The sequence below is a fragment of the Chelonus insularis genome, unplaced genomic scaffold (genome assembly GCF_013357705.1).
Source record: "Chelonus insularis isolate UGA/USDA-ARS -01 unplaced genomic scaffold, ASM1335770v1 contig_159_pilon, whole genome shotgun sequence".
NCBI classification, from domain to species: Eukaryota; Metazoa; Arthropoda; class Insecta; order Hymenoptera; family Braconidae; genus Chelonus; species Chelonus insularis.
The window spans coordinates 261,598-278,835 of record NW_023276399.1 but is presented as its reverse complement, the minus strand read 5'-3'; the positions used below and the strand labels follow the sequence as shown (position 1 = coordinate 278,835).

Genomic DNA, 17,238 nt, shown 5'->3' with positions numbered 1-17,238 from the left:
CTAAGTGTAACAAAATGATTGCAAGCTGCCAGGATTCAGATAGGTCCTAAGGGGATATAATCAATGCGAGAGACTTCTTCTCTCAGTATCTCTTGTCTTGTGGTTTCTAGGTCGGCCATTATATCAACCGAAGTCGAACAGCTTTCAATCAACATTCTCGCTTCAAGAACTTCAGCCATCAGTCCAATCACGTAGAGATCAAGTTCATTAATTTTACCACCAGTGAAAAAGAAGAACGTACACACTTCTCATTTATTGCTGGTCATTTAATCTTCTAAAAGAAAGTGAAAATTGTGGAAAGCTTTATTGTGTGTGCTACGAGGGAATTGTAACGTATTTTTTTTTAAGACCAGCTTGAATCTCTGTTCCTAACAGGCTTTAGTCTACAGTTAATTTATTTCACAAAAAATATTTTACACTTTTTAATGGTATATTTTGAGCATTTCCTGCAGTAGAATAGTTGGCAATATCTAATTATAAATTCATGAGAAGTTTTTTTAATAAGAAAAAGAAATATTTTATACAAAAAAAGTACTTCATGATTGTTAACATTTAAAAGAACATTTTTCAATAAAGAACATGGAGGAGAGAAGCAATTTTATTTACAAGATGTCGACCTGTAATAGAAGTTTTCAAGATCTTGATATCATGAGATGAGAAAAGGTACACCAATAAAAAAATACTTGATCTAGTGATACTATTCTCAAAGAAAAGATAGCTAAGGAAAGACAATTGGATAAACTACACCTAGTTTCTTTGATATACGAATTTCGTCTGTAATAATAGATTCCAAGGTATTGAAAATTATTTTAGAAGCTGATCGAAACTATTAATATTACAAAATGACTGCAGTCACAATGGAGTGGTCAATATTTCCATTTTTCATATGATATAGAGAGAAGTTTTTTTTATGTTGGAACCATTTGATCAGAGTGAGAGTTTGCTTGTCGCCTGGAGGTCCATCGTAAAACTGTGCAGACGAAAAATCTCCCACAAAACGAACAGCAATGAGAAAAGAGTGAAAAAGTAAAATAGGAATAAAAGAGAAAAGCCATAGGAATGGGTATAGGACGCATGTGGTCCTACAAACGCGCATTTCGTTCAAACTTTGACAATTTTGGCTTTAAATCGACGTCATGTACCAGCCTGATATATTATTCGTGATTCGTACCTACTTTCAGAGATGCTTGATGGTATAGACGTTGAAAAAGAGCACAGAAAAGATGTCGGCCGGCTGCTCGAGCAAATTCAATTTTATGCACATCAGTTAGAGAAAATTTATTCATAAAAACTTTAGAATTTATATGAATTTAGTTTTATTATGATTATCCCGTCAGTTAGCCAAGTTTTGTAGAATAATAATAAAATTGGAAATTCTATCACAAATTTCTTTAGTCGTAAAAGGAATATTTTAAATATAATTTCTCATATTCATTTTACATAATTTTTGTTTATTAAACTTTACTTTTTAAACTTACAGTAATAAATTATTAATTTAAAAATTTATAATTCTAAATCATTAAAGAAATTAATTTAAAAAAAAAAAATACTCCTTTTTTCTTTTCAATTTTTACTTACTGAATGCCATAAAAAATAGTAATTTCTTCAATTATTGCTAAAAAGACTTATGTTATTTTTCTTTTATTATTTCTGTACTCCTTATTTACTTTTTTTCTTCATTTTTCTCTCTTACAAGACTTAATCCTACTACAGTTATTACTAACTGCTGCCACTATAGCTAAAAAATAAATTGCTTTTTAGACGTTCAGAAGTATGAAACAAAATTCTCATATAAAAATATTGTATACACATGTCCCCCTAATGAGCGGAATAAGTATACTTGATAAAAATATCATGTTTTGTAGCCATGTTAGAAATGGTAGAAAATATATAATTTAAATGTTTAACATTAAAAATAAAGACAAAATAGAAGATTAAAAACGAATGAAGATTGAGAGTTCTAGGTTGGACTTGAAACTGGGGGATTTCAGTAGACAAAGCCACATGACTTCCCGAAATAGGGGGTTCTGTCCAGGAAATCCCTAAGGGTCTCCTCTTCGACGGATGGATTTCCCGAGACGCGAGGAAACTTAGCAATGAAGAGAGAATGTCCAAGTTGCTTGCAAAGAAGTATTGAGAGAAGAAGCAACGGCAAGGGAACGCGAGAAAAAGAATGCCGAAAAGAAAAATGAGAAAAAAACGTATTCGTGAACACGCTGGTCGCAAGACTTGTTTAAAAGTTTATCATTACTTTATACCTTGTGCATCGAAACTCCCTGGACCTATGACTCTTTACTTTTCATCCGCTTTCGCCACTACTTGCTACTACGATCCTCATACCAACAGCTAATATCATTTTAAAACCAAAGTTTTGTACCAAACTTCTATTTATTATTTTTCTATCCTTGCCTAACAGTGATTTACAAAGAGTCTACGGGCTACATTAATGGGAAACAAGATGAAAAGCTTTTACATTCTTTTTTTTTTCTTTCAGTGTATATCTGTTTTTTTTTTTCTAAACCTCAGCTAGTAAGTTTATATACTTTGTAAAGAGTAAAGAAGATAAATTACATTTATGCACATCTCAAGTAAAGAATTTCTCATAAAAAAGATAAATATGTCACATTATATTTATTATATGCTATAATAACTTTTTGGGATCAACTTTTCCTCCTTTTTCATTCAATAAAAGAGAATGTGCTCTGGTTATATTGTACTGCATATGTTTTTAATCTTTACATTGCGAAATGAATTTTATATTGAGAAAAACAGTTGAAAGAATTCTAGAAAAATTAAAAAATATGTGAACATTTGAACTAAATAAATTCAAAAGGATGTGAAAAATTTTTTAACCAGGAGATTATTGATGAATTACTCATATTAAAAGTCTTACACGATAAGAGAATTAAAAATGTATTCGTTTGGTGGTAGTAACGATTCTGAAAGAAGTATGATGGCCGAAAGCTCCATTTTTCATATGGAAAGTTTTACAAAAGCTGAAGAGAAGCAAAGAGTCACACACTCCCGGAAATGTCCGTCGTCAATAGTAGCACGAGAGTGTGCTTGATTGCGAACCGGATAAACTCGACATATCGAAAAATAGTTTCCGTCAGCGGTTGATCAACGACGGAAATTGTTTGTCGCAATAGATCACCTGCCATGAAAAAATTTCGTTAACAAAAGGCAAAGTCAAAAATAATTCTTTCAAAATCATCGTCACAATTTTTTCTATACACTTCAACACTTTTTCCTCTGTTACAACAAACAAAAAAATAAAAACTTAATATTTTTTACACAAAAAGAAAAAATTAGTTGAAAATAATTTCGCTCTTATTTCTTAGAACTGCTGAAGCCTATTAATTTCAACAAAAGTTTCTTGCTCGTTGTAAAGTTTCCTTATTTCTATTTTATTTTATTGTGATAAATAAATAGTAAAAATCAAGTAAACGACAGTGCAGTAGAACAAAATGTAGACTATAAAAAGCGGGAATAAAAAAAGGATAAGCTTAATTCATTTAAGGCAAGATTGAAAGAAAGGGAATAGGCTATTGAATTAAATTGGTGATGATTTTACAGCAAGAAAAGACAGTGATAAAAAAGAAATTAATGAGAAACTCCAGTAAAAGCCTGACAAATGCATTTTCGCGACAATCTTTATTTTATTTTCTTCTTAATAAGAATTTAATTGTGCCCGTTAGTAATTTCAGTTATTCAATGATAAAAATTTTCATATAATAATGGAATGTAAATTATTTAGCAGCAACTAAAATATATGTATGTGCATTTATTATGTGCAGTATGCCATTTAAAAAATTTTTACATTATCCAAAATAACTTGGTCGTGTCAAATAAAAACAAAGACTATACATTTAAATCCCTAGTGAACACAAAACGTACGGGCTTTACATCTCTCACTCGTTTATACTACCTTTATTCCCATGTTTAATTCCTCGTAATCCGTATCACTCGTATTTGCGTCACTCGTCAAAAAAAATGTCGGAAGAGATTGAAGTGGATCTACATTTTATTTTAAAAACTTAAAAAGTACTAAATTTTTTCTGTTTATTCCATCCTAGACATTGCAGCAGATTAACTTGATTATTGATCTTAATATCAATGCACACTAGTAAAAAATTATCTGCTTTGTGTTTAAAAAAAAAAAATACATATATATATTTAAATAAAAGAAAAATGGCCTACGATAAAAATTTATCTTTGCCTGCTAAATTTTCGATCTTCATGCTAGAGTATTTACGAATGTAATAGACCGTGAAAAAGGATTCTAAAGAATAAAATGATCCGAAAACTGACGCTTTTATTTTGTTTTTATCAGCATCTATTCGTTTACGACTAAATATATATCACGTTTAACATAAAAGGCTGTTTGTATTGTTTTATTAGCTTTTTTGTTCTTTCTACGATTATTTAATTCAGAGTAAAGTCTTTTTATTCTCGTGATAAGTGAGAGATGGAGATAAATAGAAAATAATCGTTAAAAAAGTATATTCTTAACTGTAAATTCGGGGTGTACATAAGGAAGAAAAAATAATAATAAATAACCAGAATTGAATAATAAGAAGACATTATTTAATTATTATGTAATATCGAGATTAATTTATCTGTTTCTGTTGTTATCAAGATCAATTTCTTTAGATAATCTGTATTATGATTGATTTAAAAAAATTTATTTTAAGCAAAATAAATAATCAATAAAGTCAAACGTCTTTCTGAATTTATGTGATTAGTAAAATTTAAAAATTGATTTCAAACTAATTGACAGAAAGACAACAAGAGATCTATTTAGATAAGCTCTCTAAATGTTTTTAAGCATTACAATGTATAAAGGTTTATTAAAATTTCATCAAATCTTTTTTTAGCGTCGATTTTGATACCAATTTTGTAAGAGAAAAAATAAAAGTGAATCTAAAATGAAGTAATTTTAAGAAGGAAAAGTATGTGAGTAATTGAATTGAAGGTAGAAATTTGGTAGTAATATTTGATATGATATTCAGATAGAATTCAAAATTAATTATATGAGTTTTATTGGTAACCAGTTATATTAACCCAGTTGCAATGATGACATAAAGAGGAAATGAGCAACCTGGATATATACTCCTGGCTAAGTAGTTGCGCACACGAATAGCCAGACGGATTTCAATGTAGAAACGGAGCTACTTGACTCTACCTTCTTCTCTATTCATATCTATATGTATAAACATTCATATATATCTGTATACAAACCACTTTTGCATGGTACTTAGGCGCTGAAATGCGCGAACTCATATCGCACGACATCAAATATTTCCTATTTAAATAACTTCTCGGCAGGTAGATGAACAAGAGAAAAAAAATAAAAGTATCAAGAGAGTTTAGATGAAAATTTTATTGTAAAAAAAAAAAGAAATTATCCTGATGAGAAAAACGTTTGGTGTAAATGTTGTATAAAATATGTTATGAGTTATAAAATATTTCTATTTTTAAATAATTTATTTTTATTTAAATTTTATCTTGAATAGTGAAGTAATTTAACATTGATGAAATTTTACTCTAGTTTCTTAAATAATGAATTAAGTAATTTTATTTATTTAAAAGGCAACAACTTATTTTATAATTTATCTTATAAATAAATATATTTCTTGTTCATTAAGATTTAATGTTTTAATTCTTTTAAATGAAAATTTATAAAAGAAATGTCAGAATTTTATTGACAGAATAAAAATAAGTATTATTTTCACTTTTTCACGATTATTCGATAAACCGATTTTCGAACTGCCAGTAAGTTTTAATGAATGACATTGGTACAATGAACACTAGAGATTGTCGTTTGTTATCAAGCTAGCTGGATTGATGTAACGTAATTTATCATTCTAAATGTCTTACCATAGAGATAGAATCTAAGTAAGAGAAATGTAGTTGACACCAGGTATATAAACTTGTAGAGAATAATCAAACACATCGAAAGAGGTTGGAAATATTGTCAAGCGATGAAGACCACGTTGCTCTCGACAGGAAGATTACTTCCGAGATTACGCGAGGTTGACAGAAGACAATTTAGTGTCTGAGTGATCAACGAACGAGGGCTTGTGGTTATGGCTTGAAGATCGAGTGCCTGTGAACGTCGCGAACGAGAATTCTGTTCTTAGCAGACAGCGTCAGCTACTCTGACTTGCACCGAGCGTTGGAAAGACAAAAGGTTGAGCCACCTAGACCCTTTCACAATGTATTACCACGCTTAATTACGCTTTAGGTCTTCCTGCACACGTGTTACCTACCCAGAGAAATGCATTGTGACCACAGCATCAGCCTCAAGAATTTTCATTGCTTGATAATTAACCACTTTTGCATTCACTTAAGCTTTGAATTGCTCTTGTAATGTTACTGAAAAAAACATCACGACATTTTATGACAAGACAATAAGAGATGAATACATCATTAAGATTTAATGATATCGGAAGTTGTTTAATCAGTTTGCCTAATCGACAACGCAGCTTCTATTCTCTGATGATGAGAGTAAAGGCCGTAGGTCTATTGTTCCCCGGGTTACGCTTCTCTATCTGAGGAACAAAGGAAAGGGAATCGAATATCCGGAGAACTACTACAGCATCAGACCGAAAGACAATTGTCCGTTAAATCGTCTAGGACGTTAGGAAAATCGTGGTCGGACATCCGTGGCTTCTCTTACGATTGAATCAACCGAGCTGAAACGGGATTGGTCTATCTATTTGCATCGATTTACTGCTACCAACACTGGTCTTCGTCTTAAGTCTTTGACCTACTATACTCTCAGATTCTTTAAATCTCAAAAAAAAATGTAAACTGTCTACTAAATGCTTAACTTAAAATGCTATACTTCGGTATTCATAGTACAGAAAAAGTATTAATAAATAATAAAAAATATGCTAAAAATAAGAAATGATGATTATAATTATCACGGAAAGGACATTTTCTAAATACTCTTTTAGACTCTGGCAATTTTTAATGAGCTTTAATTATTTGTTCAGAATTACTAAAGCTTTATAAAATAATAATAATGCAGGAAGATCACGTTTGTGTAATAATATCTTAGTCATTTTATGAAATATCTTTGGAACTTCTGATAAGTTTTAAACCCTTTAAGAAACTCCAATCGCTAATTTACTTCATAATTATTTCCTGATAAAAAAAAGTACGAGGAAACTGATAAAAAAGATATCATCACACCATTGGACATTTTAATCGTTATTTTTTTGCAGATTTATTATTTTAAATAAAAATCCTGGAATATTTTTATGAAGAGGATTTTTAAACGATAAAAAAAAATACGATGAAGTTATTGAAACAATATGATGAACTTCAAGTTATTTTAAATGGAATAAAACGAAGCAGATATTTCGTTTTATTTTTGACATAACAGAGAAAAGCTTGTTATTTCACCTCGATATAAAATTAAAATGTTGTTTCAAACAATTGAAAAAATATTATTACGAAAAATTAAATTCAATTGGGATATATTTTTATAGAGCATCATATTACATAGTTAACTGTTGAAAGATGATGTAATGAAGTATGTTGATATTTTTTATAATACTTTTATTATCTAATTTTACTTGCAAATTTTCAATCATCATACGAGTTCCTACCTCAAGAATTCATCCCTCGAGTGGTAGTTTCATTCTCTTGTCTTGTATTCGTTTGGTTCTAAAGTCGTGAGAGAGTTGTATCTTTGTAGATAATGTCTCTAGTCGCGTGGTCTTCGTTTCATTTTCCTTCTCTGTTTCTTCATCGTTTACCTCTTTCACTTCCTCTCTTGTTGCTTTGCTCGTCTCTAAACTTAAACGATTCTGGAGGATACAACGGGCAACTTGGACGTCGCGAAATTGTAGTCGAGTTCCAGGATGAAAGTTCGGACGAAAGTTGGTGCTACTGAGTTTAATACGCTACCGAATATAACATTGTGGTCGCAAGTATAAGTAGATAAGAGAGGAAAAATTCCAGGATCAACAACTTTAAAATGTTGAGAGATAAACAGTTGCAAAGAAACATAACTTTTTGGCTTTGGATGTGAGTTTCTTCAGTTCGGGTTGAACAAAAAGAATTAATTTAATATGAAATCATCCGAATAATTGGATACTATAACATAAAGAGGATGTAATATTAAACAAAAGCACAATATTGGTTGCTAAGAAGTAAAAAGTTTCGGATTTACCCAATTGTACTGATCATTTTGTTAATAAAATATTTTAAACTTGGTTTTTATTCCATTTCTTCTGTCCTTATTAATAAATTAATTAAAAAAGTAGTGGTGTTTTACATTTACAATAGAGAAAATTAAATTAATTTTTCAATATATTTTTATAATTTTATTTTAATCCACTAGAATTATTTTTTTTGGTTTACTTAATAAGTTTAATTAAACATTTAAATTAATTTTCAAATAAGACTACACAATGAGACTATAATTTTTTAATCAAACTGTAGGGCTTATTTATATGATAATATTATTTTCATAAAAAAAAAGTTACGTTACTATTTGAAGTTCAACTGCAAAAACCTATTCTAATAAATGATTAATATTAAAAAAAGAATTTTAAATTATAATACATTAAAATATTCTAAACTAATTAAATTTTAAAAATAGTATCTGATATTTTTTTTTATATAAATAAAAGAAATTGACTTCTACAAATGTAATAAATTTTGGAGTAAAATTTTGATGAAAAAATTAATGAAAAAAATAGAACGTAAACGAAAGAAACTTTTCCAGCATCATTACAGGGGATAAATGTTCTTTGTCAAACATTAAAACAGTTATCCTTTTTAAAGGATCAATAAAAAGTTATCTCATAACTTTTATATTGAAGCACATCGTTATATTCATTAATAATGATATCGTAAAGTTCTACGACAATATTTTAAATTATTGACATTTAGTTCATTGTTCGCAACAACAAATTCATTAACACTGAAGCTATGGGATTTACTTTGAACAGATCAAGCAACTTCAAGAATCTTTAATGACAGCCAGGAGAGAGAGACTGAGAGAGTACTAAGACCTAAAGCACTTTAAGCTCGACCACTCTTGTACTTTACGTCATCTCTGCCAACGTCTATTCATCTTGCTTGACTTGTTATGTCTCAACCTTCGACACATCTTTCCTCCCCTTGTCTAGTTCGTCGTCTTAGCGATTTCACGCCGTAACTTCTGCCTTCCGCGTTGCTTTCAATCCACAGTAATGCCACAGGGGAGTCGGTATTGGTTTTCAATTTGCATCATCCCAATGCTCAACCGTGTGTCATTCTAGCGTAAACTAAAGCTCTTTAGCCTAGAATCCTGGTTTCTACAATCAAGTGTTCAAAGAGATCAAATTCTCAAGAGAGAACAAAGAATTTAAATATTTCTTTTATAATTATTTTTTTTCTTGTACAATTTTTTAATATTCACTATCTATTACTTTTCCAATTATGTATTTCAGTAAAAGTGTAAATCAATATTGATTTATTGGTTATTTTCACCAGATTTTATCCGTTGTAATTATAAATAATACAAAGTAATATCAAATTAATATTTTATTTAAAGTTTTAATGAATATTTAATTATGTAAAATTTTTTATGTTTTTGTTTATAATTACATTAAAAATTTATAACGTCTAAATTATAAAAAAGATTAAACAATAGTTATAAAATATGTAAGACTAGAAAGAATGAATTACATATTTGATAACATTTAAAAGCAAGCTTAACCTAGCTATATTAAGCTAAAGTGGACAATGGAAAGATAGGAGAGACTTTAGTTTAAAGATACCTCTCTACTCGGATGGGTATCTTTTTTATTCTTTAATTTCAAGTTAATAATAAATTATTAATGTGATTAATGTTTTTTAATATTTTAAAATGATATCTAAAAAGAAAATTCTCAAATTTGTTCTTTTGAAAACTCTTTTACTGGAAACTGTTAAAGTTAAGCCAAGGGCTATTGAAAACTTTCGTATCATCAAACTTTTGTTCCTACTAAATCATTCTTTTCTGTAGTTAAATTTAAAAATTACGTAATAATGTAGAAACAGAAGAATTTTAATTTAATTTATAACTTTAGTTGAATAAGCACAAAAAAGAAATAAAATGAAAAAAATTATTTAACAAAAAAAAAAAAGAAATAAATAAAAAGACAAATGGAATTTATTTGTAGACATTTAGTGGACTACAGAATGAAAGGAAAAATTACGAGACTGTGGTGTAATCGGATCAAATTAGATTTTATTTAATCACTAGTTCTGTTTTCCATACTAAAGCTGAAACATGGTAAAGTCTATTTCACTTTTTTATGTACAAGACCAAAATCAGTCTTAAATTTCCAATTGCCTATGAATTGTTCAAGGATTACAAAAAATAAAATAAAAATAAAGCGGGAAAATCCGATATACATTCGTCACGAATTTCCGTTCTGTGAAACAGAAAATTCACCAGAATAAACGTGTTCTTTTATTATTTCATGCATTGACAGTTTTTTTTCTAACAAAATATCCAACTTAATATCCTGTTTATTAGAAGTAATAAAAATAATATTTCTCAATACTGCCTATGTTATTTATTATTTATTACATAATAAATTACGACAAAATATAATTATACGAAGATCAATTTAATTATTGATCAGTAAATTCATTAAAATGTGTAATAGCGAATATTAAATAACACAAAACCCTTTACACAAATATTGTAATAAAATTAAATATCACTTATGCGTATTTTAAATATTTGATATCATTATTGTTAATGAGAATTGATATAAAAAATCTCAGTGAATGCAGAGAATGGCTGAACAGCCGCTTTCTCATGTAGACTCATTAATGCTAAGCATGAAATTTGGTTGGAAATATTTCCGGTTTATTTATTACTCTCAACAAATTTGTGTGACATCGTAAAATCGTGCAGGCATTCAGTAAGCTCTAGTGTTGCATGCATTCTCGCAAAGGTAATTAATCTTGGGCCATCAAACAAGCAGATCGTAGCATTACGTTAGTCTTGGTGTAAATGACAAATTGCCTTGATGCCCGCATAGCAGGCACGATCTCTACTAACTCTCTACACGCGTGTACTAGCGTTAACTCCATCATCATTGGATGCACGCAGTTGGTGCAAATACAGTTTGTACTCCAGTATGCAACCAGGAGCGTGATGACAGTTTCGAGACGTGAATTCATCGGATGAAAATCATGATAAAGAGAATAAACTCATAATGAGTTGAATTAAAATTCAAATTACAAGTGAAATTAATGATATTTTTAGTTACTATAAAACACAGTGGTAAACAAATGGAAATTGTCAAGCCATCAGTTCTCAATTATACCCAACGGAAATGTGAATTACTATTTCAACCCATTCGAATGGTAATTTTATTCGCATTAGGAAGAGACCAGAGTCATGAGACTTTACGGTGTGGTGGATACCGAAGCAAATAAACGGATGCGACAGGGGTTTATATACGTCAGAACATATTGCTCAATAAATCTCGACGACGTGAGGGGACGATGGCTCACCAGCCCAAGTAGCGTTCAATCACTCAGGCTCAAATCTCTCCACCAACTTAACTAATGACATTACTTGTGCTATCTTCGCCATAGTTTTAACATACCTCAACTATTTTTTATCCTTTTTCGCATCATAATTCCTCGATCAAACTTATATCTTTCCTTTCAAATATTAATTTCTAACTGGAAACGTTTATTAAAATTTTTATATTAAGTATTTTTTTAATTACTCGTTATTGTAGAAACTTGTTAATAATTATTTAAAAATAAAAAATATTCACATCAATTAAACATGTTCATTAAAAGCTCTGGAAAAATTAATTATTTGTGAAATTTAATCAATGTTGAGTATAAAAAATCATTTATTCATTAATTAAAATGATCAAAATGGTATTAAATTTCTTCCAATGTATATAATGATGAATACAAAAGTTTTAAACTGACTAAACAGCGACTGTGATATTAATTTAGCACAAAAAAAATTTTTTCTTCACTTAAATTGATATGTAAATTAGTGAATAAAGTTAAGAAAGTGAAAAAGACATTTTAAAATGTGCATCATCATTATTTGAGTAAAAAACTATAAAAAGATGGATAAACTATCGATAACGTTGATTCTCTTTGTTGGCATGTAGAGAAAGATGTATATATTGCACGGATGTCGAACTCGTTCAAGGAAATTGCCTGGCAGCAGCAGCTGCTATGCTCTTTCCTCTTACCTTCGGGACCACCAGCATGCAAAATGAACTGAGATCAAAATCTTTAACGACCATTTTTATATAAAGAAAAATGTGATAAATATCTATTTAGTTACGAGGAAAATATAAATTCAATTTTTATCTTGACTTTTAAATAATATTTAAATGCCAAACAACCACTGCCTTGAGCTGTGAAAATATATCATTATTTGTACGATATAATATGGTACATCATAAATTCATATAGGAAGACGTTTTCCATCTACTTTAAATTTCATCACTGATCTATGAAAAAATCTTTGAACATTCAAAATATCATTAAGTTTCAATCTTAAAGTAATAGCAAAAAAAAAATTGTGAAAATTTTTAATGGATAACTTTAATGATTTAGGAATCATTTGCAAGACAAATAAACAAAAGTAACACATTTAAAATTCCTACCAATTTTATTTGTAATTCTAATTAAAATGTTTTGAAGTGACATGCTAAATATATACAAGAAGCATTGTGATTACCAGTCTTTTGAAATGTACGAAAATCAAGAGGGAGTGTAACTCTAGTGCAGAAACGAAAATGAAGACAGCAACCACCAAGCAAAGGTAACTTGAACAGTGTAGACGCCCAATGTTGTTTTCACCAACAGCCAAAGACCAAACTTTTACCCTCGTTTTACTCGTTGCCTCTTTCCTCATACTCTAGACAGCTTTTCGTGAGCCTCTTTAATTTATTGCTCAACATTTTCACCTTTTCATGAAACCACCAACCGACCATCAGAGGTTTAATATTCCTTTAATATAATCTAACTACATTCCCACTACTCTTACCAGTAGTCTCTCAGCATTTGAACTAATTAATTGCTTTGGGACATTTGCTTCTGCTTAGGAATTTTCATAAACATACATATATGGTAGCAGTAAATAGTGAGGACAGTTGCTAAGTATAATTGTTTCAAGTATCCAATGAACTAAGTCTTTTCTACCACTAAAATTATCATATTATTTCATCAATTTAGAAATATCAAATATAAAGTTCACATTGGTTCTCGAGAATATTAAAGCTGAATTTGTTCAAGTCTAAAGTCTAAGATATGAATAACATCAAGCTGATTTAATTCTAGAACAAGTTCAGAAAGTCATGATTCTGGACCTTTTTTAATTTGAATTGGATCAGGATGACCATAGCAAGAACTTATAGTTTGTCCTGGTCCTAATCAAGTTCAGTAGACTGTGATACATCATGACTGACCTATGAGAAATGTCTATAAATTTCTTTTATAGATCCAACAAAAATTACCACTGTCATTAAAACCAACTTCTCATTAACGATATCACTAAAATATTAGCTTTTTAGTAATTAAAAAATTGTTAAGCTTTTTTATAATTACAATTAACCCAGTAACCATAATTCTGACCATAAAATGTAATAGATTAATCAATAGTTCAAAAGGAACTATAGACAACCCATTGACACCATCATGTTCTTCTTTATATGAATCCATCATGTGGTAAAACCTAGAGCTGTTCAAATCACAGCCAATTTTCTACACAATAGCTAACCATACAAGGTATTGTCCCATCTTCGGCAATGTTATCTTTCTCTACCTTTAGCCCGTATCGTCGTTATCGAACGATGTTCCCGGATTATCCAGTGGCTGTAGACAATTAAGTACAAACGAGCTGCCATAGATGGATTTACACAAGTGACAAGAGAGTATAGTTGAAAGCTAGAGTTGGCTAGACGTTCACAGAAGCAATGGCGCCATGTGCTTGAGCAGTATCCTCTGTTGTTGTCCATATACTAAATCTAATGATCGTTTCCATTTAACTATGATTATCCTGCTATTTTCTCAACATTTATTTGATTACTCAACCACTTGATGTAATGAATCGCATAATCAGATGGTTATACCGTTTTTGACGCCTATTTTATTTTATGATACGAATTTTATTGCTTAATTACTTTCCGGCTGTTTTGTGAACGCATCAAACGTTCATCTCTAGAATAAATTATCCAGACATATACAACCTTTGAATGGGCAATATCAATTTTCATTGAAAATAATTATTTTTGATGACGACATTGAAGTAATAATTCTATTTAATTTATTCTAATAAATGAATTTTGTAATTCAATAAATTTCAAGTGAAAATAATAATTAGAAATAATATATTATTAATATTTATATAAGTTAATCATTTAAAATTTGTTTTTCTATTTTTTTACTGAGCATATTGAAACAGTTAAGTTATTCGCTAGAGAATAGAATCAACCATAGTGGTCTTTTCATACGCAGATTACCACAATTTCTGTAAATTTGTTCCCTCCGTTCACTTTATTCAATAATATTATACGTATCTCCTTCAGTTGAATAATAAAGACGTTTATAGCCATTGTTACTTCTACTATTCTTCCACAGAACACCAGTTATACAAGCACTAGGAAGTCTTAAGTATCTTCGGTAACCTAACATTGTCATGAAAATAACTTAATCTTATGAAATTTTAACAATCAAGTTTATTCATGTATTGTGTGAATTAATGAAGTTACTTGGTAGATAAAACTGAATATTTATGAAACTTTTCTTTAGTGATAAGAACTCAAAGGTCTCTAGATATTTTAAGAGTTAAGAAAACATTATAATAAAAAATTATGATAAGTGACTTTAGAAAAAGTATATTAAGAAAATAATTAACAAAATTAAATTAAATTGATAAATAAAATTCAAAAAAAATTTTGTAAATAATATGTATGTATATTGGTGATGATATTATGGAAATAACCCTTCAGCACTGATAGAGGAGCGCTCGAAAGATCTGAGAGTACTCAGTAAACTCGAGAATTGGGAGCGCTAGTTCTCAAGGGTCATATCACGATATCGATGGAGCCTGTATCGATAGGTAGGGGTGAGTGTGTCGGGCATTCGGGTAAACGATAGAACAAGACAGGCGTTGCATTATCTCATCGACTAATTGTTACAAACTACCTCTCGCACAAGTTCGATCGTTAATTTAGATATCGTCTAACATTGTCTATACCATACCTTCAGGCTTGGATTCGGTGACAAAATTTTTGTGAAATCCAAAACAAAATTTCCATTATTTGTTTAAATTTTTTATACTTTTTTACTTTGCTTATTCACTTTTTCTTATATTTTTAATATATCATTTCTATTTTTAGTAAACATTAGCCATTATTTTACCTTTGATTCTGCTATTTGGAATAATAAAATCAAGTTAGATTGGAATAATCCATTATTGATAATCTATGATGAATATATATTGAATTAATAATAGCAAATGTCGTATTTAATTATCATTTTCATAGAATTGAAATAAAAAAAAAGGTCATATTAATTGTAAATTAATAATAAATGTGATAAATTAATGAATGAAATGTTGAAAAAAAATAAAATTAATTGAAGAAATATGTTTTTGAAATTAAGGAATAAAAAAAACACCTCGACAATTATGGTAAAATAATAATAATTAGTGCGGAAAAATTATCTTTGTCACGAGGACCTGGCACTTGGGAAAGCTATAACTTTTAATTATCCTGACCTCTACCCTATCTCACTAGAATATAAAAGCTGAAGTAGACTTGATGAAGATTTTTTACTCATCACATAAATTTATTCCACATTTTTTCTTTAGATTTTTCAAGCATTATAATTCATGTGACACATGATAAGAATATTAAGAAAAAAAGAAATATTTAATTTTGAATAGAAAAATAAATTATTTGAAACTTACCCTTCGACTGTTGCCCTCTTTTGGGTTGAGATCGGACGCCACGGTTCCAAATATAGTCGGCTGTAACCAAAGAAGAATTCATAATGAATAGAAGCGAATAAATATTAAATAACCTAGAGTCTAGACCCGTACAATGTGATAGTACCCAAGGGCTATTTTCCTTTAAATCAGTGTTAATTTGAAAATGAACACGAGCAATAATTTTCACTCGACATGTACGTGCAGTGACCGGCTAATAAAGGAGCTAACGCAGACATCGTCATCGTAGTATAGGTCGAAGAGCACTAGGGACAAGTCAACACATAAACGCACAAGTGAACGCAAACACAAGGGGTATTATGTGAGACATTATATACGCTATATACAAGATTTATACATTGCCCAAAGCATGGCTATGCTTCGATACGCTCGCCTGAAATGTCACCAAAAGTGAGAGACGAGTTGGAAACTTTATAGGACAATACCTATGCTCAATAATTATTAACGATATACATTCATTTAATTTTATTTCAATATTTGTACAAAAATATATATATATTTTTCAGCATCGATAGAAATATTTATTGTATCCAACTATTGTATTTTTTCAGTTCAAATAAATATCAGTGATTTTATTCGAAATTGACTGGAATGCTTTGGAATGTTTGTATATCGAAATTTCCCAACATTCTCTATTTTGTAGTTTACCATCGTTAATTATTTTTATTTAGAAATTGGAAAATAATCCCTATACAAGAGTATATGGATATATTATGTGAATAAAATTCATATTAAAACCAACAATATAAAAAATATCTTTTAATCTGAAAAGAGTTTAAAACTTCATCAAAAAATTCGTTTCAATAGCGATGAGAAGTTTTATTGAATTAAATATGACAAATTGAAAAACTGAAATGTTTATTAAATTTTGGTCAGAGCGTTAATATAATTTAATGATTGGTCTATTTTTAATAGAAACATATACACTCTAAAAATAATCGTGATTAATATGCTCGGGTAGTTTCATGGAAATATATTGATAGAAGCTGCCATAACATAATTGCATGCATATGAGGAATTTTATATGATATGGTGTTTTAGATTATAACCACAATGTGGGTTTACTGTTGTTCATTATTTTTGTTGTTTTACCTTAAATCTCGTACACGTATGACTGAGCAAAAGATCAAATTTATCTTTTGAATATATACCTAAAGTTTTCATTGTTTGGAAAATGATAATAACGGGAAAAAGTTATTCTATGACCTGAGTAGTAATGAAATATGATCATATATGAGCCTTAT

General features: G+C 29.4%; 1 protein-coding gene across 1 annotated transcript in view; it reads right to left on the bottom strand.

Moving 5' to 3' along the window:
- LOC118064045 (uncharacterized) overlaps positions 1 to 17,238 on the bottom strand; it is a 158,884-nt gene that overhangs the window by 72,506 nt on the left and 69,140 nt on the right. Inside the window, exon 3 of the mRNA XM_035078399.1 lies at positions 15,956 to 16,015. Coding sequence (XP_034934290.1) covers positions 15,956 to 16,015 — 60 coding nt within the window. The remainder of the gene's footprint in view (positions 1 to 15,955; positions 16,016 to 17,238) is intronic.